At 52.1% G+C, this 24,259-nt stretch overlaps 1 protein-coding gene across 2 annotated transcripts in view; it reads left to right on the top strand.

Moving 5' to 3' along the window:
- Window positions 1–24,259, top strand: part of ALPK2 (alpha kinase 2) — an 87,240-nt gene that overhangs the window by 60,036 nt on the left and 2,945 nt on the right. The window contains exons 7-10 of one of the 2 annotated variants that reach the window (XM_040264301.1): window positions 97–185; window positions 6,724–6,941; window positions 12,915–12,967; window positions 20,318–23,185. In XM_040264301.1, coding sequence (XP_040120235.1) covers window positions 97–185; window positions 6,724–6,941; window positions 12,915–12,967 — 360 coding nt within the window. In that variant the 3' untranslated portion in view covers window positions 20,318–23,185. Of the gene's footprint in view, window positions 1–96; window positions 186–6,723; window positions 6,942–12,914; window positions 12,968–20,317; window positions 23,186–24,259 lie in introns of those variants that run through there. The other variant, XM_040264300.1, reaches the window with a different exon arrangement.

Raw genomic sequence — 24,259 nt, forward strand, 5'->3', positions numbered from 1 at the left:
ATTGAATCGACCTACATTGGGAAATCTGAGTCTCACTGGGCAGCGCTCTGACTTTCTTCTCGCCCCTGGGGTTTCCTGTGTGTTTGGGTGATCTAGGAATGCTACGTGCAGAACACCGCCAGACACTATGCCCAGATCTACGCCGCAGAAGCCCAGCCTCTGGAAGGCTTCGGGGAAGTGCCTGAGTAAGTGTTTCCCCCTTGGGTTGGCCCAGCTCTGACTTGGGGATGTGGGCGGGCTGGAGGGATGAGAGGCTGGGGAGAAACAGGAGTGTTTCAGTGGGTCTGTAAGCTCCAAGAGGGCGCATGTGGCTGCCACCCTGCTCTTCACGGGGTCCCCAGAGGCTTATAGAAAAATAATCGAGAAATATGAAAGTGTATGGATATATGGAATAATTCAATAAACGTGTATACCATGTTAAATAGAAAATGTATCTACTCACGGGTATTATGTTGTCTAAAGCATAAACAGAACAGGAGATAGTGAAAAACTTAGTCCTATGATACAAGAAATAAAGACGGTGGTGAGTGCGTCAGGGAAAAGCAGACTGGATAATCAGGGCCGTAGGAGCGTAGTCCCTGCTCCGTGGAGCACTGCACAGAGGGGCAGACTTGACCCACTGAGGTCAGTTACACTGACCAGGATCTGTTGGCCCAGGTGCGCGCGGGAGTGTCTGGAGCTCACGCTTGCCTGTCTCTTATCTGGCTGAAACCACACGTGGGAAGAGAAGGGGCTGTACCAGTACCCGCTGGAAACTGCGGACGGAGCAGCCGTTTACACATCAGGGCAGACGGGGAAGCGGGGAAAGCAGGAAGGGCCTGTTTCTTGTACGCTTCATCTCTGTGAACTCGCAAAACGGAAGAGAAATCGCCTTCCTGAGCAGGGCTGTCGGCACACCCCACACAGAGTCTCATGCCTGCTGCTCTTCAAGGTCTGCCTGTGTCCTCAGTGCACGCCTGCTGAGTCACTTCCGTCGTGTCCGGACCCTTTGAGACCCCGTGGACGGTAGCCCTTCAGGCTCCTCTGTCCATGGGATTCTCCGGGCAAGAATACTGGAGTGGGTTGCCATGCCCTCCTCCAGGGGATCTTCCCAACCCAGGGATTGAACCCACATCTCTTACGTCTCCTGCGCTGGCGGGTTCTTTACCCCTAGTGCCACCTGGGAAGCAGTTCTCAGCAACTTCAAGAAAAATGAACATACTGCAAAGAAAACCACTTTCAATTGCTTTTCTGTTCAGTGCACTGAGGTGTCTGTACTGGGCCGTCTGTAGAGCTCAGCCCGTTCTTCTCCAGCTCCTCTTGCTGCTCTGTTCTCTTTAGTTCCTGGTTGAGGAGGAAGAGTCCACCCAGTAATCAGTCCACCAGGCGTGGCACCAAAGTGCCCTCCTGCAGGGACACACCCAAGCTTTGTGCGAACTGACTCATACAGGACTTGGGGGCTTCTCTAAGGAAAAGAACACAATTATGAATATCAAGATACGGCCAGGGACTTGGAAAGGGTGAAGGACTCAGGCTTAATCGGCTTCCAGCAAATCTGCCACTGCTCTGGAAATGGCTGTGCATGTTTTGGAATCCAAATACCTTCCCTTATTGTGGGAGAGTTTGACCTCATTCATGGACAAGGGCAGGATATGGAGGGATAGTTCAGTCGCTCAGTCGTGTCTGACTCTTTGCAACCCCATGGACTGCAGCACACCAGGCCTCCCTGGCCATCACTAACTCCCAGAGTTTACCCAAACTCATGTCCATTGAGTCGGTGATGCCATCCAAGCATCTCATCCTCTGTCGTCCCCTTCTCCTCCTGCCCTCAATCTTTCCCAGCATCAGGGTCTTTTCCAGTGAGTCAGTTCTTGGCATCAGGTCGCCAAAGCACTGGAATTTCAGCTTCAGCATCGGTCCTTCCCCAGGCATGGGATTGGCGCTCGGCATCCGTGGTGGAAGGGTTGCCCACGTGGTGTCTCAGGACTGTGTCCTGGTCTAGATCCTGCTCCTGAGAGAAGTGCTCTGCCATCTGAAATTGGCTAGGAGAGGGGAGGTGTGCTTCTCTTTTTTTTTTTTTTTTTTTTTTAAAGGAGATACTCATAAATGGCAGAAGGGGGTAAAATGCACCTGCCAAAGGCCGAGTTGCCTGCAGAAGGCTTTCTTTGGAACGTTATGTTTTGTGTCTTTAAAACTCACCTGAGTGTTGCATCCTTCTTCCCACTTTGCTGACATTTTCTCTACGATCTTTGACTCGACACCTGGGGGCAGCCTCCAGCTGGCCTCTGGGAGAGGGCAGGTCGTGGGTGGAGCCCACATGTCCTCGGTGCTCTGGGAGATCCTTCCAGTTCTGCTCTCACCGCTGGGGAAGCAGCCCCCCGCAACCCCGTGAGAGTGCAGACCTGCCCAGGGACCCCTTCCTCATGAGAGACCGACCTGAAGTCTCACCTCACTGCGGGAGGACCTGCCCCGGGTCTCCAGGGAGGCGGGGATGTTGGTGGTGCCTGTGACAGCATCTCTGGGGGGAGGAGGCCCCACCCTGCCGCCCACATGACTCTTCCTAAGCTTGGCTTTGGTCACAGAGTCGCACAGGATTGTTCTACGTGCTTACCTGTAGAGATTCTGGCTGAAAACCCGGGGCACTTCCGAGGCCTTCACCGTAGAGCTTGTGTGTGGTTTTACTAACACAGCTGACCCCAGCCTCCCGCCCGGTCACCATCATTGGTGCAGGGGACTGTCACACCATCACCTATTTTGTCACTTAGACCCTTCCAGAAACCTCCTTTCTGAGCCTTTAACCATCTTGATAGTTGTTAGGTGTAAGTCCCTAATTCAGCTTCCTGTTTACCCATTTGACGATCTGTACTAAACATATTCTTCACGTTAACAAACATCAAAAATTAGCATCTTACCTCTTCCTCAGGGTGGCTATCATAATTTCTTCTTTTAAGCCCTTGAAAACGGCATCTGTTGTGGTCAGACTTTAACGAGATGACCTCTCCTTGACTGTCAGGTCGTGTCCTGTATCAGTCGTGACCAGGAGGGCTGCTCCGGGCCTCTGGTAGAAGCAGCCAGAGACGTTGCTAACATCCTATAATGCACAGGACAGTCGCAGCCCAAGAATTACCTGGCCCCAGATGTCCGTGCCAAGGCTCAAACTTTGTCCTGTATACATATTCTTTTATCCCCCAGACACTGAGCGTTTACTACGAGCCAGGCTCTGCTACAAGCTAGGTGATGGGCGCTTAAAGGATAAAAAGAATGAAGTAGGTTCTTGCCCCTCGCGGCCAGCAGGAGTGTGAGGTATGTAGGACAAAGCCCAGTGCGTCGAGTGCCAGGAGTTATGGGGATATGGAGGAGGGGGAGGGGGACATGGAGGAAGGAGGATGGAGGAGGAAGGAGGGAGGGGGTCTGGAAAGGCTTCCAAGAGGAGGGTGTTGAAGAATGAGTCGGAGTCTTCCAGATGGAAGGGCAAGGGTGGAGACTCACAAGCAAAGGGGGCAGCATGTCCAAAGAGATGAAGAGCCGTGAAAGAAGGTTTCCAAGGAGACGGGAAAAGTTCAGCAGATCTAGCGTGCTGGGAGGCAGAAAAAAAGGGGGGCAGGGTAAGAGGCGGGAAGCCAGGAGGCCAGAATGCAGAGGACTTTAAATGCTCAGCTGATGAGCTTGGAACGTGTTCTCTTGGCTTCGGGGGTGAGGAAGGAGGCAGGGGTTAACCAGGAGCTTTAGCAGGGCAAACGAGCCACAGAGCAGACACGTCATTAATTTTATCTTCAGAACAGTTTTAGGTTCACAGCAGAATTGAATGGAGGGGACAGATTTCCACATCCCATCACCCCCCCCCCCATCCACACCCCTCACCAGGTCGGAATGTCTGTCACAATGAATCTCCATTGACATAACATCACCGCAGGCCCACAGCGTACATTAGGGTTGTGCATTCTGTGGGCTTGGACAACTGTCTACTGGTGCGTTATATGGTACCATATAGAGTAGTTTCATTGCCCTGAAAGTCCTCTGCATCGATGTGGCTCTTACAGCTATCTGCCTGGGGGCAATTGATGTCCAGGGACAAGGCCCAGAGGCTGGATGCAGTGAGACCAGTTTGCAAGTGGTTGCTACAGCCCCAGAAGGGGGCAGTGACGGTGGAACTAAGCCTCTGGCGTGGGGAGTTTGAGAGAAGAACATGCTTGCCTGACTCTCTGGGGCTAGGTGTGTTTAATCAGACTTACGGAAGGAGCTGGGCTTCCGTGATGGCTCAGCCATAAAGAGTCCGCCTGCAATACAGAAGATGCGGGTTTAATCCCTGGGGCAGGACGATCCCCTGGAGAAGGGAAAAGCAGCCCACTCCAATATGCTTGCCTGGAGAATCCCATGGACAGAGGAGCCTGGGGGCCTACAGTCCATGGGGTCGCAAAAGAGTCGGACACGACTTAGTGACTCAACAAGGACAACAGCACGGAGGAAGCAAAAAGGGAGAGGAGCCTGACGTGAACTTATTGTGGCTCATCTGGTAAAGAATCCGCCCGCAATGCAGGAGACCTGGCTGCAATCCCTGGGTTGGGAAGACCCCCTGGAGAAAGGGAAAGGCTACCCACTCCAGTATTCTGGCCTGGAGAATTCCATGGACAGAGGGGCCTGGCGGGCTGGGATAGGCCACAGAGTTGCAAAGAGTTGGACACAACTGAGCCGCTTTCACTTAGACGGGGCAGACGAAGCGGCCCCTTGAAGACCGTGAAGGCGGGGTAGACTCGTGTAGGTGTATGGCAGATGGATCACTCGGCACAGGAACAAGCTATCCAGTTGATTTTTTTTGTTGTTGAATGGAAAGAATGCAAAGGTACCGTTGCCAATAGAGTCTACAGATGTTGGGCTTGGGGTAAATAAGTAGTTCAGCCTTTGCCATGTTAAATTCGAGACGCCGTTTAGACATCAAGTATAGATGGAGAGTTAGTTGGCTGGAGACGTGTCAGGATTTCAGGGGATAGGTCTGGGCTGCTGATGTAAATGCAGAAGCTGTCAACTTGTAAACTGTATTTAAAGCAAGGGAATTTAAAACTAGAGAATTGATTGCAGAGTAAGGAGAACTGTCCCAGGATGTGCCAGGGTGTAAAGGATGGGGAGAAACAAGGAGCCAGCAAAGCAGACAGACAGGAAGTAGCCAGGGAAGCAGAAAGGAAACCAAAAGGAAGTGAGTTTCTGGAGGGGCGGGGGAAGATGTCTTAGAAACAAGTGAGAGCGACTCTTCAGTGCCACTGAGAACGAGTCAGATGAGGGCTGAGAAGGGGACTGCTCCGCTGGGCAACGTGGTGCCCCAGACCGAGGTTTCTTTCAGCAGAAAGGCCGCTTTGGGTTCAGGAGAGGCTGGGAGGGGGAAAAGGGTTGTAGGTGGATTTGGGTTTTGATGGGAATGGCGAGTCGGGGTGGGAGTGGGCTGCGGGGTCCGCAGGCTGTGGAGTCATCCCAGCGTGCCCGCCGGGAACGAGTCCGCAGGGGGACGGTGACGCAGGAGAGAGTGGGCCGCCCCTCTGGGGTGTCCTCGAGCCTGGGGAGGGGCCGGGATCCAGGGCGCCAGTGGGGCGAGGGGTCGGGTCGCAGCCAGAAGGGCTGGTCCTCGGGGGAGGGAGTGCGTGGTGGTGGCAGCTTTTAGAATCAGCGTAGAGTGAGGCTGGGGGGAGGTTGGAGGAGGGAGGGGCAGGCTTGGGTGGATTCCCTAGGGTGGTGGGCCAGTAGGCGGGGCAGGGTCTGACCGCCGCCCACCCCCCACCCCCCACCCCCCACCCCGTCGCCGCTGTGTGGCCTCCCGGCTGCCTCTCCCGCACGTCCAGCCGCGCACATGCCACCAGGGGTGCAGGGCGGCCCCTGTCGCAGGCAAGTTTGATCTCCTCCTCCTCCTCCAAGACCCTCCAACGTTTCTCACCCCCTCTCAGTACAAAGGGTGGAGTCTCCCAAGTGGCCCAGGCCCCCCAGTCCCGCCCCATTCCCTCCTGGCCTTGCTCGGCCACCACCACCCTCCAGACACGCCGCCCCCCAGGCCCCCGCCCAGAACCTCTCCATTTGGTGTTCCTTCCACTTGGAATGTTCCTGCCGAGACACCCTCATGGCTCCCCCCGCAAGCCCCACCTCCTACAGGCCTGTCTGCTCAAATGCTCCTTATTTTCGAGGCCATCTCCAACCTCCCTAAATCAAATCACAGCCCACTTGGGCTGCCCCCTCCTCCCCACTGCTCTGGTTCCTCATAGAGCACAGAGTGTGCTGTACCTGTTTGCTGCCTGGCGCCTGCATTTAAATGTAAGATCCTTGAAAGCAGAGCTTCCATCCTCTTCAGTGTTTTCTAGAAGGACATCTGGGAGGGAGACTGACACATAGAAGCCGCTGAGTGAATATTTGCTGATGGAATAAAAGGAAGGGTGGATACAAGGGTGCATATATGCTGGCTGGCTGGATGTATAGTCACCTGACCAGTGGGTCACTGATGGACTCTAATGATGGCTATAAAAAGACATTCATTTCTACAGGAGCAATTAAACTCCATCAGGAAGAAGAGTTTCTCATCAACTCTAGGAACGAATAAAACCTCCCTTTTCCCCCCATTAAATAATCACTGGCGGATATTTAGTCTACATCTGATGGAACCTGGGGGTTTATCCTGCAGCCCGCTGCTCCTCCCGGTTGGGTAGAATGTCCCCACGTCTTTATTCCCATGTGACAACACAATCCTGCCCATGTTCTCTTTCCTTCCAGGATCATTCCTATTTTCCTTATCCATCGACCTGAGAATAACATCCCGTACGCAACCGTGGAGGAAGAGCTGATTGGAGAATTCGTGAAGTATTCCATCAGGGATGGGAAGGAGATAAACTTCTTGAGAAGAGAGTCAGAGGCTGGGCAGAAGTGTTGCACCTTCCAGCACTGGGTCTACCAGAAAACAAGTGGCTGCCTGCTGGTCACAGACATGCAGGGTGAGCAGAGCTGCTTGGCCCGGGTTCCAGGGGTGCTCTGGATCTCGGACGTTCCTGGGGGCGGAGGGGAGGCGAAGGAGTGATCTCCTGGGTGCAGACTGTCAGCATCTTCGCCAGCAGAAAGTGTTACTGACGTCTCATGAGAAAGAGTGACAAAGGAGCCTGAAATGACCAAGCCAATGGAGTAACAAAGGACACTTTAATAATTCATTCCAGTTATAATTATTCATGATGCCTTCCCATTATAAGAGGTAACCAAAAATTGGTGCTCTGTGTCCTCAATAGGCACAAAATCAAGAATGCATGTATATATGAAAATCCACACATACCAAAAGATTAATTAAAATGTAAGAATTCATTTGTAATAGGTGAAAGGGTCTTTCACGGGTGCTTGAGATTTCAAGCTCCCCTGGTGAATTTACAGCACGTTTTCCATTTATATCCACCTCTTGGGGAATGTATTTGGTGTATGAAATGGGGATGTCATCATTAGATTTCTCACAGAGAGGGCCCTGAGACAAGTTTCAGTTTGGGGTTTCCCCAAGACCACCAGCTGCAGTTCACTGATTTTCTGGGAGGACTCATGGAACTCAGAAAAGCATTATGTTCGTGATTACGGTTTATTACAGTGAAAGGACACAGACTCAAATCAGTACAGGGAAGAGGCACTTGGGGAAGGGTCCAGGGGAGACCAGGTGGGAATCTCCAGGTGTCCCCTCCTGGTGGAGCCAGGGGTCAGTGCCTCTTCCTGGCGGGGAGGGGTGTGCATGGAACACTGCCATCCAGAAATGTTCAGCCAAGATTTGTTTAGGGACCCATCACTGCTTGCCCGTGGGATGACCTCAGCCTCTAGCCTCTTTGGACACTTAAAATTGTTTGGCTGCACCAGGTCTTGGTTATGCAGTGTGGGATCTCATTCCCTGATCAGGGATTGAACCCAGGCGCCCCCTGCATTGAGGTCATGGAGCCTTAGCCATCGGACCACCAGGGAAGTCTCCTCTCTGACTCTTACCAGAGCTTAGCAGTTACCTCCAAAACGTTGGGCAGAAACAAATCCTTTATTTAGGCCAAGTTCATCTTCTGTCACACACAAATGTTCAAGTGCAAGTATTTGGGAGGGGACCCCAGGAAATGCTGGTAGGAGATTGAGGAAGTGTGGCAGGCGAAGGGGAAGAAAGTCGATAGGGCACCTGATACCCAGTCCCCGCTGTGAATTCCTGAAGCTGAAGCCTGGTGGGGAAAGTCTGGGAGGCTGGGCAGCACAAGCTTCTCAGCAAAGATCACACTCGAGGAGCAGGGGTGTTTATACACCAGCTCCCCTTAGTATCCAGCAGAAGGCTGCTGCGAGGGTTTGCTGCTGGCACGTGGGCCAGCTCTGCTGAGCACAGCGAGGGCGTGTGACCCGAGAAAGGCTCTCAGGCCAAGAGAGGCTACTGGAGGCATGTGGGGGGTACAGCCATGCACACGCACGCGGGGAGGGCAGTGGGCTGCCGCCCCAGCAGCTTCGGCCACGGGGGTCTCCCTTTTCCTTTCCAGATGACAATGCTTTAGGAAAAACCTGACCTATAACTGGGTACCTCTAATGTCAGACATTGTCACACACAAGGACCCCGAGTTCTGCAGCCTGGCGGTGAGGAGAGCCCCCTGCACCCCCACATCCCAGCCTTGAGCGGGCCGCTCACCTTTGTGTCTCAGGCCTTTCCACGGGGGGTGGCTGTGAGGATTACGCGAGAGAGGAAGACATTTAGCACAGCATTGACACGGTGTTCCCTATGTTTAAAATCTTTTGAAATAACCATAGGGATGGGAAGTTGCAAGACTGTGGAGAGGGTCTCCAGGTATCCCTCACCCGGCTTCACCTGATGATAGCACCTTGCATAGCTATAACACTGCGGAAACCAGGAGGTTGACATCAGCACAATGTAACAAGTCTACAGACCTAACTTGGAGTTCATCAGTTTTTTGCCTGCCTTATTTTCCCCTGTTTTTGTTTCATCTTAATAGCCCTGCCAAAGAGACATCATGATCCCCATTTTACAGATGGAAAAACAGGCTGGGAGTTAAGGATCTAATCATGGCAGTCATTCGGCTGCTAAGAGAGGTCCCAGACCCCAACCCACTCTCCTTTTTTATTTTGGGTGCCAGGCATCCCCATTTGTTTTTTAAATCGAAGCAATTGCTTTACAATGTCGTTGGTGTCTGCTGGACAGCCACGTGAATCCGCTCTAAGCATATGTGTCTCCTCCCTGTTGAGCCTCCTTCCCACCCCTCTACGTCATCGCAGAGGGCAAGGCTGCGTTTCCTGTGTATAGAGCAGCTTCCCACTAACCATCTGACACATGATGGTGTGTTTACGGCAACGCCACTTTCTCAGCTTGTCCCACCCTCTCCTTCCCCCGCTGCAGCACGCTATTTCTGAACCCCAAGCATTCTCCACGAAAACTCACTTACAAATTTGCAAGGCTTCCCAGGTATCCCTTAATGTTGAAGGCTGCTGTGAGGGGCTCCTCTGAGGCCAGCTGGAGAGTGCGGTGTTCAGATTCGCAGGGGAGGCTGACCTGCAAGCTGAAGACAGCCCTAACCACTCACTCATGAAGAGACGGTGCTGCCATGCACTCAAAACATGGTCTTCAGACAGCTGTCTTGCCCAAACTGTCCGTGCCACTCTCAGACTCGCCTGTCTTTCTCCTTCCGAGTTAAAAACTTTGTGTCAAATATGGTGGTTACACTGGGGAAAGCGCCTCGTGCATGGCTAATTTTGCTTCAGTTCAGTTCAGTCGCTCAGTCGTGTCCGATTCTTTGCGACCCCATGAATCGCAGCACGCCAGGCCTCCCTGTCCATCACCAACTCCCGGAGTCCACTAAGAGTGGTGTCCATCGAGTCAGTGATGCTATCCAGCCATCTCATCCTCGGTCGTCCCCTTCTCCTCCTGCCCCCAATCCCTCCCAGCATCAGTCTTTTCCAATGAGTCAACTCTTCTCATGAGGTGGCCAAAGTACTGGAGTTTCAGCTTTAGCATCATTCCTTCCAAAGAAATCCCAGGGCTGATCTCCAGAATGGACTGGTTGGATCCCCTTGCAGTCCAAGGGACTCTCAAGAGTCTTCTCCAATACCACAGTTCAAAAGCATCAATTCTTCGGCGCTCAGCCTTCTTCACAGTCCAACTCTCACATCCATACATGACTACTGGAAAAACCATAGCCTTGACTAGATGGACCTTAGTCGGCAAAGTAATGTCTCTGCTTTTGAATATGCTGTCTAGGTTGCTCATAACTTTCCTTCCAGGCACTGGTAAACAGCTATAGGGGGAACCTTACATCACCTTATGGTGACGTGTGTGGTTTAAAGTGTTGGCACGGTGTCTCATAAGGGTGTTTTACTCTCTGCTACTGGGGAAGATTTCCATTATCTTCGTTGTGGCCCTAGGTAACACACCTGTTCTCTAAGCAAGTCCCACGTTTTATCGTTTTGCTGAGACTCTGGAATTAGGATTTAAAAAATCCCAAACAAACCCAAGCTCAAATATTGCTTTTTCTGACTCTTATTTTCTCCCTGGTTGCCTTCACGTGTTGATGGGATTGTGGCGAGTCCTGCAGGTTTGTGGGGTGAAAGGTGAGCCTGCCATTTAGCCCCAAGGCCCGCAGGCACCAAAACCACTGTGATTCCTAAGAAGCTGTCAGCCCGATAATCCAAGGACTCAAATTCTGGGTTCTTGTGATACTGCCTTCTTCTGCCTTCCATCGGAAACAACCCATAGATGACTGTCATCCCCGACACGCTTTAATAACTGCACACCATAATCCAAATTAGTGTCCTATAGAGATCCTTAATAACTTTGGTTGAATTGTTGGCAAATCATTAAGCCGAGTGAGAGAGAGGTTTCTTTTTGAAAATCATATTCTGCTTTTCCAGCATCGGTGACAGCTGGTAACTGTGGGACTCGAGGAAAAGCAATTCCCAAGCTCAAGGACATTTTTGCCAAATGACTTTAAAATTGGACTTCTCTGCAGCTTAGAGCTGTAATTTTTAAATACAACATTTTCTATGAAACAAAATGTCCAGAGAGGGCTTTTGCAATTTAGTGTTTTTCCTTCCCAAGTACAGTTCCTATGACAAAAAACACGGGAAGCATTTCTACGTATGTTTTAGTCGAGAACAGCTTTGAAAGCACGAGGCACGTTTTAGTGGCCAACAGTGAAAGAGGCTTTTAGAATGCTTACTGGCACCCTCAAAGTGCTGTGTCTAACTCAGCTCCCAGGGGCCCTGCAGGGAAGTGCGGCTCTTTGCTTCTGTCTATCCGACCAGCCTGAGCAGCCACGCAGCCTGTGTCTTCACCGCGGCCCAGGCAGGTGTTGCTGGATCAGAGCTCAAACCCTTTAGCCGTTGCTTTTCTGAGCCTCAGGGAGCAGTACTCCTAGGAACAGAGACTGTGGAACTAGGTTGCCATCCGGCCTGACCTGTTCCTCTAGCCACAGCCTGGCCTGGCCGGGACGAGTCGGGGGCCAGAGATGAGAAGGCGAGACCCAGGTGGCGTGGCACCATGGAGCCCACATGTGCACGCCAAGTCGCTTCAGTTGTGTCCGACTCTGCGACCCTGTGGACTGTAGCCCTTCAGGGTCTGTGGACGCCATGCCCTGCTGTTAAGGACCAGCCATCAGATGGCGTGGGTGAGATTACGGCAGAGGTCTGTGGAGCTGGAGCTGTACCCACAGCCACCACCCTACAGAGGAAGGAACAGCGTTGGTGTCTGGTCTGGAAAGGAGATTCTGGAAAGGCTGTAGGTCACCCACACTCTGGGCATCAGAGAGGACTGCCTTCCAGACAAGATGGTGCTTGAGAGAGAGGCACTCCCCACCCCCACCCCCCAACCCCGCCACGGTGGAAGGCGGAAATCTTGCTCTTTTCCTCCTCGCAACACAACAGGACTTTCATTCTGTTTGAATCCCCGGTTCCCGAGCCGTTGTCCCAGCTGCTCCTGCTGGGGGTTGGGGGAGATGAAGAAGGTTCCTGTGTGTTTAGGATTCTAACAAGGATGCCCAGAGCTCTTCACTGACCCAGGGTGGGATGCTCAGAGCTGTGGTGTTGGTTTGCTCCACCTGCCCTCCCCCCCACCCCCCGCCCAACTTCCGATGCTTTAATGCAGCGGCCCCCAACCTTTTTGGCACCAGGAACCAATTTCATGGAAGACAGTTTTTCCATGGACCAGGGGGTGCGGGGGTGGGGGTTGGTTTCAGGATGATTCAAGCGCATTATATTTATCGTGCACTTTATTTCTGGTCTAATGCCACCGCTGATCTGACAGCAGGTGCTGGTCCATGGCCTGGAGGTTGGGGACCCCAGGTTGAATGGATAGAAGTTAGGAAAAGCATCAAAGGGTTAGACCATGGGTGACACATGTCTGTATCTCCAGTCCAGTGGCTAAAAAGTCTACACATAACTCGAGAGATTTTCCCTGGATCTAAAGCCGGCCCAGATAAATCTTCTATCCTGACTCAGAGGCTGTCTTTATGGAGATGGGAAGGTGTAGGTCCGGAGCCTGGCCTTGAACTGAACAGATGCTGGTCTTGAACCCTCTCACTATTGAACTTGGTCCACCCAGGCCACACTCAGCCCACTTCCTCTTGGACGAGGGCTTCCACTCTCATTGAAGAGTACAGAATAGACCTAGGCCCACAGCAGAGCGTCTCTGGGGAGAGACCTCTGGGGCCGGTGCCAGGCCCCCTGCTCCCGCAAAGATGTGTGCCAGGCAGGCAGAGGACAGCTTCCCTGGGTGTGTGCTTTGGCTGGCTGCCCCCAAAGCCCGCCTTCCCTACTGTGGTCCCATAGGCTGGAGGCACACCTGGGATGCTGTCCACTGCTGCTGAGGGACAAGACGGGGCTGGGATTGCCCCCCCCCACCCCGTGAATGCGTGGTCGCTCTCTTCCGAGGAGCCCCGGGTAACACATGCTGTCTCTGCTCTCTGTTCCTGTAGGTGTAGGCATGAAGTTAACCGACGTTGGCATAGCAACAGAGGCTAAAGGGTGAGTAAAAAAAAAAAAATCTAGTGCCTGTCACTCAACTCTGGGTTTCCAAACACCTTCTGGCAGAGGCAATTTTGTGTCCCAACCGTGGATGACAGATGCTCATGGGATGAATTCGTTCACTTCTGTCACTTATCTAAAATATTTATGGACTTCATTCTCCCAAGGAGACACATGTGGTTTCCTAACTTTGAAACAAATAACTCTAAATATATTTCAAAATTAATGATCTGCAGGAGTGCCATGGGCGGAGAGGAACGCCAGCATTATTGGGAATTGTTTTTCACTAGGAATATTCCATTTTTCTACACTTAATATTTTGACTATTAGCTTCTTTTAAAAATTTGTGCAGTTGAATGCAGTGAATTCAACTTGTATATTTTTAATGTATTTTCCCCACGTGTGTGCTAAGTTGCTTCAGTCATGTCCGACTCTTTGCAACCCTATGGCCCAAAGCCTGCCAGGCTCCTCTGTCCCCGGGATTCTCCAGGCAAGAATACTGGAGTGGGTTGCCATGCCCTCCTCCAGGGGATCTTCCCGACCCAGGGATGGAACCTGCATCTCTGTCTCCTTACCACTAGCACCACCTGGGAAACCTGTATTTTTCCCCTGTACTCTGCACCAAATACTGAGTATTTTAGGCAGCTCCCAAACTCCCATGGTGGTGACTGATTAAAGGGCAGATGACTATGGAAGGGCTATGATTGATGACTCTGGTCGTTATCAATGGTGTTGATTTCCTAACTTCGGGTATCGCTTTGCTCACTATGGGGTGAGCAGTGCCCAGATGGCCCTAAGATCATGTTTTACTGGGGTATCTCTTGAAAAAACGGTCTCTCTTCCCTGCTTTGCTTGATGACCAGTGAGGAGAAAGCTGTCTGTCTGTGCTCCTTTGTGAAAACAGAGCTCTGGGTTGGAACTGCCGGGCTTTCTCCCACTGCTGACGTCTGCGTGGACTAGGACTTTTGTAAGCAGGGGACACGTACTGGGGGCAGGTGGGCTTTAGAAGGGTGGCTTGTGTTTTACAGCGAGGCTCTTTCATGGTTCAGGCATGACGAAGCCGACAGAGCAGGAGACAGTCGTCACTGAAGAGTGTTTGTTACTCAGTTCCCGAGAGGAAGGGGCTTGCCAGACCACGGCGGGGGGCCACACAGGGAGGCTCCAGGGTCAGTCAGGCAGAAGGAGGGGAGGGGAAAACCTGGGTGAGAGCTTGGACTTGGGTTGTCTGTAAACTTCCGGGAGGCTCTGGGGTGTGGGCCTGGGTGGTGTTGCCTGGTGCCTGCCCTGTGGTGACTGGGGCAGGGGGCCCAGAGTGTGAGACCCGGTAGAGCAGATAGTGGGAGTGGGCTGCAGGCTGGTTGACTGGCCTATGCGAGGCGTTCTAGAAGGCCAGTTGTTGTCTCTAGGAATTGGCTGACTCTGGCAGGGGGAGCCGCCATAGGGGCCTGCAAAGCTGCAGATCTCAAAGCATCAGAAACACAGACGATCAAACAGCAGAACTGACATAGCTCACTCTCCTACAGCTGGGAGTAAGGTATTTACTTGAGCTTTCTGGTGATTTCAGACCATTGGCATTGGCAGTCCTTTAACAAGTACAATTTTCAATTAGTATATGAAGGATGGAGAGAACAAGGGATATGAGAAAAGTAGAAAGGGGAACACTCTTCTAACCTCCAGATCAACAAGTCTGATTCATGAAGTTCTCAGCAACTACACAGAAGCTTTTAATCTGGCTTTAGAACAAAGAAGCAGCTTGACTGTGTTTCTGCTCAGGATAATAGCATTTTGAGGTAGAACGATCTCCGTGCTGCACCCACCACTGCTGGTCAGAGCCCTGTCTATGAGTCGGGGACGTGGGTCCTGGCCGTGGGCTTGTCAAGAGTGTATGTCATGGGGGGTGGCTATGATGTAGTGAGAGCAGGGATTTTTTTTTTTTTTTTTAAGACTTGGGTTCAGATCTTGGTCCTGCCACCTACTTCTGATTCTCCTATTGGTAACCTTGCTTCTTGGCGTCATAGACATTTGGCCCGAGTGATGAAAGGGATGGCCGTGCATCCTGGTTTGCCCAGGGCAGTATCATTTCATGCCTGCCATCCTAGCATCCTGTCCAGTTATTTGTCCTGAGCGAGTTTCCCCACTCAGAAAATGTACGGTGCTCATATTTATTTACGGAGAGATTTTCCTGGACCTCAGAAGAATTTCCCAAGTTAGAGCCTTCCTTCACAGGCATCGTGTCCTTTGTAGGATATGGCAGATCCAGGCATCACGCAGACCTGCTTTGAGTGCCGGGTTCTTGTCTCACCGGCTCTGTGGACGTGAGCCCCAATGTTCTCAAAGCCACCGAGGCACAGATAGGGACCCAGGCTGGTCCTGAGCATCCCCCAGCTCATCTGCATCCCATCCCTGAGCCTCAGCATGTGCTTGATAAACAGTGGGTCTCCTTCCTCGGCTCATGCCCCAGCCTGACCTCAGAGTAGGCGAATTCCATACCATTATTTGGAACCACTTTCCACCAAAACAAAGCAGAAACCTGCCCAAGAAGTTTCAAAAACTAAGACAAGCATAAGAGTGATGATTTATGATGTCTTTTAAAAAACATCTTAACAACTTCCAGGAACCTGGACCATATATTTTTTTTTTCTCGTAATTTAAAAAAGAAATCCAATCCCTTTGGTTTTGTTCTCAGCTTTAATGTGACTTATCTGGCCTGGGACAGCTGCCCAGCACCCATTAGAGCCGAGAGCTGGCACCCAGGGCAAAATGTTGTCTCTTAAGTGTTACTTATTGCCTCCTCCCTGAAGAGGGGGTGAGAGAGAAGGGAATTCTGAAATGTCTGAGAAATATTAGCTATTAGGAGTATTAGATCATCTTGTCCATTGTGTCTTTAAAAACCTTTTATTTAAACTTTTGCAGTCACTTTTTTTTTCTCTAAAGAAATGTTTCTTAGCTCAGCTTGAAAAAACTAACAAAAGAGGAATCTTCTCTGATCAGAATACAAGGCACAGGGTTTGGGAGGTCTCTTTGGAGGTCCCTGGGGGCTGTGTCATCCCGTCTTCTTTCTTCCCAAGGACAGAGCAGGAGGTGCAGGGAAAGGGGGCTGCCTGATCACAGGCTACAAGGGGTCCCTAGGGCCAGGAGGCGAGATTCTGCTGAAGGAACTCGAGGAAAAGTCAGAGCTGCATAAGGGAGCCTGGGCAGTCAACGCGAGAGATTCGGGGAAGGATTTCAAGCCAAAGGCAGCGTAAACAGACAAAAGTCCATGTGGGACACGGTCTCGAATGGGGGAGAGAAAGGCTGGGAGCCTGGTGGGTGTCAGAGGCTCCAGAGAGCAAGAGATGTGGCCAGGCCCCAGGCACCTTCTCTTTATTCTTAGCAAGCTCCCAGGGCTGGCTTCCTGCCTCCGTGTGGCAGATGGCCAGTTTGCCTGCTCTACTGAAGCCTGGGGACGGGGCGCCCCCATCCTGAGAAGCAGTGCTTCGTGTGGGCATCGTTACATGTGTTCTTTTAATCATGTTGAAAAGAACCCCAGACATGGACGGGAGAAACGGTGACGAGGCAAATCTGACTTTAACAATGGTCAGTAATACCTTTAAACCAGAAGCTTAAAAGATCTCCCAAATTTAGGCTCCACGCTTTCTTGGCTGGTGGTCAGGATGTTTTGCGGAAAGAGGAACTACTAGCTCGTTAAAAGAAATTCCGTGTCTCAACCAGAACCATATATTTGGCTGTAGACACCTCAGTAAATGAAACCTGACTTATTCTCTTGTTTAGTGATGCCAGGAAGTGTGAGAGTATTTTAAGACTGCTTATAATATTATAAAAGAAAATAGGGAACCATTATGACTTATTCCGATGCAACTCCTTAACACTGAAGCATGGAATATTCTCCTGGAACACTTCATACCCCCACACTCCTTCAGCAATGTTGAGTGCCAAAACTTCATGTTACAACGTGTGGCAAGTCGGATTGCTTCAACATCTAATGATCCATCTTCTAGGCAGACCAAAGATACTAACCCCACTGTCAAACATATTTCTGACTTGAAAATTGCTCAGCCATTTAGAGTTCTCTGCAGGGCGAGAAGGAAAAATGCCTAGTTCCGTAATATAAGACTCAGAAATTTAACCTAATCAAAGTCCGTGTAAACCAGCACCTGCTGGGAACAGAGCCGCAGCTGTCTCAGTGGGTCCTGCAAACGCACACCTGGCCCCCGTCCGCCCACTGTTTCTGGGGAGAAGGCAATATTGCTGTCCAGCCAGTAGAGGGCGGCAGAGCCAAGCTTTTGTCCTCTGTAATCTCTGCCCCAAAGCCCGCTTCATGTTGGTGAAAGACAAAGAAAAGAACCCTGGACAGATTTCTTCCGAGGCAGTGAGCCTTGCACTAAACTAGGGTCGCTATAAATAGGCACAGACGACCCCCTCTCTGTGGCCACCAGGCGGTCAGCCAGTGTCAGGCCCGCAGGATCGTAGCGTGTGTCGGAGTCCCTGACCCAGGAGCCAGGGCTGGGCAGAATCACGAACGGCTCGTTCTTGCAGAGGGGCAGCCGTGGGGGAACAAGACCCCGCATCACGGCAGACACATGGTGAAGGCAGTTCCCTTAGGGAACCAGGCCCTCCTGGTGTCAGTGTGACGCCCCGTGAGCCATGGAGCCCAAAAAATCAGCACAGCCTCCCATAGTCAGCTGACTTCCAGAAAAAGCACTCTGCCCTCCAGCCAAGAGCAGCCCCCAGGGAGCTCTGCATTTGGGGGTGACACCACCCGGGGGTGCTTAACCCAGACTCAATGCCAAGACACCCCGGTGCCCGGGGAAGAAGGGCTGAAACGAACTTGTGGGCGGAAGAGGGTGGGCTCTGACACTGGAGAAACACACTTAGAACAAGCTTGAGGGTGTGGTCCCATGGGTATGGGGTCATGTGCTCTGTGTGTGTGTGTGTGTGCGTGTGGTGACCCTGGGCAGACTCTACTGTAACGCGTGAGTCTGCCAGGAGGGGAGGAACGAGGGGCTCAGATCAGACTCCCCTGACCTCCTCGTTGCCCTGCGCAGCAGGCCGCGTCGCAGTAGATCCCAGTGCTCTAGCTGACTCCCCAGTGCCAGGCTTCAGAGGACCAGCCTCCCCGGCCTAAGGGGCCTGATAAAGGCGCTTTCACACACCTTGGATACCAGACACCTGCCATCGGGTCCTGCCACCGTGGTCTCCTCTGGAAAGCAGCCTGAATCCCGTCTCAAATCCAGCCAAGCCCTTATGTAGCAGAGCTGGGTGGCCAGCGTCTGACCTATTTGGCCAGTCTTTGCCATCAAGGTGGCCTGGAGGCCCGACAGGAACACTTATTTTCACAGTTTTTTTTTTTTTTTTTTTTGCCAGTGTCAGCACGAGCAGGGGTCCTAGTGTGTATTGAGAGTCTCCTGGGCTGAGAAGTCAGCCAGGAGGACCCAGACTCCATCCACAGAGCGGGAGTAATGTTGGCAGTCCAGCAGACTCTCCCCAAACCTTGTAAAGGACCATGGAGTGACTGGAATTGGAGCAGAGGGCTCCTCGCGCTCCCCAGCTCTGCTCACTAGTTACCCCACTGCCCGGAGCACAGCCAGGCTCCTCGTCATTTCCAGATGCAAAGACAAGTCTACACGGAAAGATCTGGAGAGACTGGACTCGAGATCGCCCCTGCAGATCAGTGGGTGGATGCTGGAGGGGGGTGGAATGAACCAGGAGGAGGTGATGGCTAAGAGAGCTGGGGTCACAGCGCCTGGGCCAGTAGGGCTTGGTGAAGACCAGGACTGTCTGGAAGGAACTCACGGTGTCTCCAGGAGGGTCTAAGCAAATAGCAGTGATGCTGCTCTGGTTTCGGGGGTAGAGGAGGGAGCTGCTGCTGGAAAGAGGCATGGGGTGTGAGTGGGTCTGAAGGCCAAGGGGAAGGCGCAGGGGGGAGGGGGCGTTGCAGAACCGGACCAGAGCAGAGGACGTGCGGAGGAGAGGATCCCCACCCCGGGGGGCTCCGGGACCTGCCCCGGGAAGCCCTTCTGAGCCTTTCTGCACAGGCACCTCGTGAGCGCGGCTGCTCGCCGGCCCCACCAGCAGCAGAGAACCAGATGGGGGTCGGCTGCAGCCCCCTTTCCCCTCTGAGCTTCCGCTTTTCCCCCAGCTGGGGTTGGGTGTCAGGGAAGACAGTGCCCGGGCTGGTTTCCATGGAGGCAGCGTGGCTCTTGCTCTGGCAGCGGCCCGAGGGAGGCTGCGGAGGCGCCGGAAGGGCAGCGGGCGGGGCGGCTCGGAGGGAAGCAGCCGGCCTGCGTTCCCAGGGGCGCGGGGCCTTCCCGCCTGTGTGGGACAGCCGGGAGGCCCCGGGCCCAGGAGAAGCAGGAATGACTCCTGGAGGCTCTGACAGGCGGGGGACGGGGTGGCTCGACGAGGTGTTTGTAGGGGGTGGGTGCTGAGGTCCAGAGGGAAGAGGGCAGCTGGGAGACCAGCGCAGAATGCAACGCCTGTTACACATGTGTGTGCGCGCTGTGCTTAGTCGCTCAGTCGTGTCCGACTCTCTGCGACCCCATGGACTGTAGCCCACCAGGCTCCTCTGTCCATGGGATTCTCCAGGCAAGAATACTGGAGTGGGTTGCTATGCCCTCCTCCAGGGGATCTTCCGGACCCAGGGATGGAGCCCAGGTGTCCCGCGTTGCAGGCAGATTCTTTACCGTCTGAGCCACCAGGGAAGCCCAAGAAAACAAGTGGGTAGCCTTTCGCTTCTCCAGGGGATCTTCTTGACCCAGGCATCAAACCCCAGTCTCCTTCATTGCAGGCTGATTCTTTACAGCTGAGCCACCCATCCTCAACCTCAAAGAAACCAGGAGTTTTACAGCAGCATTTTTCAGATTGCCGTTGTCAAATAATCTGAGGAAACCCTGACTTGGAAAAATAAAGGTAGTGTCTTTAGTGTGAGACTTCACAGGGTCTTTAAAGAGCTGATGTGTAGTGTCGTTCTAGTGCCCAGGGAGGCAAGGGGAGAGATTATATGGCATTTTTCATAATATTTACACCACAGATTTTTTTTTAAAGCATCTTGTGAGACCCCAGGAACATACTTTGGGAAGCACTGATTACTCCCAGGATGAACAGCATAGAGTGGCTTATGATCTTCTACAAGTGGCCTCTGGCCTCAAATCTCCCCAGGATGCCTGCTTTTGCTCAGAACATTCTCTGAACTTTCACCCATCCCCTCGCCAGGTAAAGCCAGAGCTGTTAGTCCTCCGTGACAGCCTTAGGACCCACCAGGCAGTGGGGGGAAAATCAGATCCCTGCCTTAACGTAGCCCTTCATCACAGCATAATATTTTTTTATTTGTTCACACTTCTGTTTCCTATGCAAGATAGCCAGCTTTCTGGAAAAGAGCCACGACCCTTTATTTAATCCTGTTTAACGCCCTGCAGTGTCTGCCAGGCAGCTGTTGCCCAGTGAAGAAGCGAAGGAACACACATGAAGACCCCGAGGGTGTTGATGGAGCGGCAGGCATCGCTAGATGGTTCCCGTGGGCGCCCCCTGGTGTCCCTCCTTTTACTCGCGGGCGACAGCCTGTTCCGCCTGTTTGTACATCCAGCCCTGGTTTCATTTCACACAGAGACGCTCCCCTGCCTCCAACTAGCGGTTTATTTCAGTTCTTTCCCTACATCCTCAGCCTGCTGCCGCTAAGTCGCTTCAGTTGTGTCCGACTCTGTGCGACCTCATAGACGGCAGCCCGCCAGGCTCCTCTGTCCACGGGATTCTCCAGGCAAGAACACTGGAGCGGAATGCCGTTTCCTTCTCCACCCTGTCCTCCTGGCCGTTCCTTAAAAAATTAAACCCTTCTTCAGAAAGGCTCTCAAACTAAAGCCTCTGTTATAAATAGCTCTGGCTGGCTTCTAAAGGGGTTACCAACCTGTGGGAATTCTCTGTAGGTTTTTCTTGTCTCACCAAATCGTCTTTAGACATGTCCTTTATTAAGCCCAACAAGAACCTTAATTTCTTCCCTTCAGCCAGGGGTGGCGGTTTCTGCAGCTTGGCTCCACCCCTCTCCCGTCTCCACCCCTCTCCCGTCTCCAGGTGTCTGGAGGCAGAAAATTGTACAGGGAAGTCCTGCTAAGTCGAAGGAGAAGCCGGCTTTGCTGTCGACTTGGTATGAGCCTGGAAGGCCGCACCATCCATAATCAACATGAGAAGAAAGAGGAATTGTTTTTAAGGAGGAAGCCAGCCTAGCATGATTCCTACACATAGGAAGTGTTGAACTAATCTGTGTAACCCTCAACAAAATGCTAGCCAAGCAAATCCCACAAGCTGTCAGGAGGATCAGGCACCACAGTCAAGTTGGGGTCATTCCCGGGTCACAAGCATGGCTCAACATATGCAAACGAGTCCGTGTCAGACAAAAGACACATGATCATAGATGCAGAAAAAGCACTGGATAAAATTCGGTATCCTTCATGATTAAAAAGAAACTCTTGCCAAAGTGGGTGTGCAGGGAACACAGCTCAGCATGGTAAGAGCCCTTCACGACAGACCCACGGCCGGCACGTTACTAAACGGCGAAGTGTGGGATAAGGCTGTGTGGAGTACAGGCAGGACATAGAAATAAACAGCTTCCTAGCTCCTCTGGAAGTGGATCACGACAGAGCGATGTTTATGAGGAAATGTCAGGAAGGAAATGTCAGGAGTGAAAGAGATCTGTGTTCCAATTTAAAGATGTTTCTGAAGTTGAGGATGATGTGAGATCATTCACACTTTAGTTTATCTCCTTGCTCCTCCAAAGGGGACCCTGGGCCAGTGGCATCAGTGGGAGTTCAGAGCTAGTTATTAATAGAAACATGGGATTTCGGACCCCACCCCAGACCTGCTGAATCCTAACCAGCACGTGAACACGGCCCTTGAGTGATCTGTGTGCCCCACTTCCATCCAAGGGGCAAGATATTTAAGAAAAGACTCTATCGGGTGACGTTCAGCAGAATAATTGTTCCATGCCTGGAGATCATGAGAGAGAAGATGGATGAGCTAAAGTGACGGACAGAAAATTATACTGATTTTAGGATAAGGATAAAGAAGATTGTTAATAAAATTCAATAGGACTAAGGTGTCTAAAAGTAGAAACGTGTGAGAGAGTTCTCAAGTGCAAGGTTATTATTTTTTCCTTTGTGTTAGATTCCTTGTGCTTCTATGATGAGTCAGCCACAAACCAGGGAGCTTGAAACAATAGAAATGTGTCCTTTCCTGGCTCTGAAGTCTTAAGTTCAGAATCGGGGCATCGGCTGCGCTGGTCTCTCCCGGAGCCCTGAGGGAGAAGGTCCCCTCCTCTCTCCTTGGTCCAGACTTGTACCATCCTCGGCATTCCTTGGCTTGTAGGCATGCGGCCCCCGTCCTGCCTGCCTTGCCCCTTGCTACTCTCCCAGTGTGTCTCTATCTTCTCAATAGACACCAGGAATATGGGAATAAGGCCCCGCTCTTCTCCGGAATGACCTTATCTTCATGGCATCTGCGATGCCACTGTTTCCGAATAAAGCTCTATCCTGAGGTTCTAGGAAGGACATGACCTTAGGAGGGTACTGTTTACTCCACTACATCCATCCCACAAGAACAACAGTGGCGAGTGTCTGCCCTGGGGACCTGACAAGGGAGGTGTGGTGATGATAGAGGTGTGCCCCCCCCCCCAGTGCTGAGGGGGGTGTCTGGCACACAGGGCCTCCGGTGGACCACAAGCAGGAGAGCCTGTACTTCCTACCTCTTGGGTGTACACCTGCTTGCAGTGATTGAACTCATGTCCTTTGAAAAACTTTGGGTTCAGCAGTCTAAAAACATAAAGAATGTGGCCCTATTTTCCCCCTAAGCAACTAAGTCTTATTTTTTTGCTTATTTTTCTCCTAAGAAACTATGTCTGAGAGAATAAGAGGTCAAATAGAAGCCCAGCATCCCTGGCTGAGATAGAGACCAAATTGTAAAAGGAGACAGGCTTTTAATCCTGCAGATGCTGCTGCTAAGTCACTCAGTCGTGTCCGACTCTGTGCGACCCCATGGACGGCAGCCCACCAGGCTCTGCCGTCCCTGGGATTCTCCAGGCAAGAACACTGGAGTGGGGTGCCATTGCCTTTTCTGCCTGCAGATGCTAGGCAGCAAAAATAGACAAACTGAGATGGCTAGGGGTGGGACATCCTGTATTACCTGGGAGGCCCAGGTGAGGGTCCAAAATTAGATGGAGAGAGAATGGGAAGTTTAGCAATACGATCTGGAGACGCCCTGGGCTGAGGTCAGTTAGCTCTGAGGATGGGGCCAGCATCCATTCATCCGTTCCCTGGACCTTTATTGGAAAGCCTCCCCAGACAGGTATTCTGAGCATAAACTAGTGTCCTGGGAGAGATCACAGTCTGTACACAGAAGGGTGTACCCTGAATTCTGAGAACTGGTTGTAGTTCTCACAGAGATAGAAGGAAAATCTGGAGAGATGCTGTCTTATGGTGTCAGAGGGCCGGGGAGGCTCCGCAGATGTGCACTCAAGCTGGGGCTTGAAAGGAGCTGGGGGCTGAGTGAAGGGCCTCCTTGGTTGAGCAAAGCTGCTTTCACGCTAGAGTCGTGCCCTGCGTGCACGTGGCCTTCTGCAAACAAAATCAGCCCCAGTCTCTGCTGCCTACTCTGACTTTCCCCGAGGACTCTAAAGGTTAGACATTCCTGGGAAGATAGCAGGGTTCCCAGGGGTACTGAAGAAGGCCGACAGAGCTGGGCTGCCCAGAAGTTCAGCTCCTTTGTTCGGACTCAGCCATTTCCCATTTCAGAGGTGGGAACCATTATATCGCTATAAGGGCTTGCTTGTTACACAGCATCACACACTTGGCTGCCAGGTTGGGCTGAAGTGACTAGTGACTTTTCTGGGAGGTCACGGTATGAATTAGTGATTCTTCTCTGCAGAGAGTAGTTGTTGTCAGTGTTTACAAGCAAGCGTCGAGACAGCCTTAGACAGATGACTGTGACTTGTTTCTAACGTGCTTAACGAGGGAAGCTGCCCTTGGCTTTGATCATCCCAGTTTGGGAAGCTCAGTTTATCAGCATGAGACAAGCATCCCATCTGACAGTCACAGGTCTAGGGGCCCTTGCATCCCTCCAGGGGATGGATGTTCAGGCACCATGGAAACTCAGGCCAGATGACATGCTTGGCAGTGGCTTTTTTTTTTCCTACCCTGCTAGAGTCAGCACCTGTCTTGGGCTGACTTTTCTTCCAATGGAGGAACTTGACTTTTAAAAACTGAGTCATTTTTCACAAGAAAATAGACTGTGGGCCCCCAGGGAGGCGGGGAAG

The sequence above is a fragment of the Oryx dammah genome, unplaced genomic scaffold, assembly GCF_014754425.2.
Source record: "Oryx dammah isolate SB20612 unplaced genomic scaffold, SCBI_Odam_1.1 HiC_scaffold_22, whole genome shotgun sequence".
NCBI classification, from domain to species: domain Eukaryota; kingdom Metazoa; phylum Chordata; class Mammalia; order Artiodactyla; family Bovidae; genus Oryx; species Oryx dammah.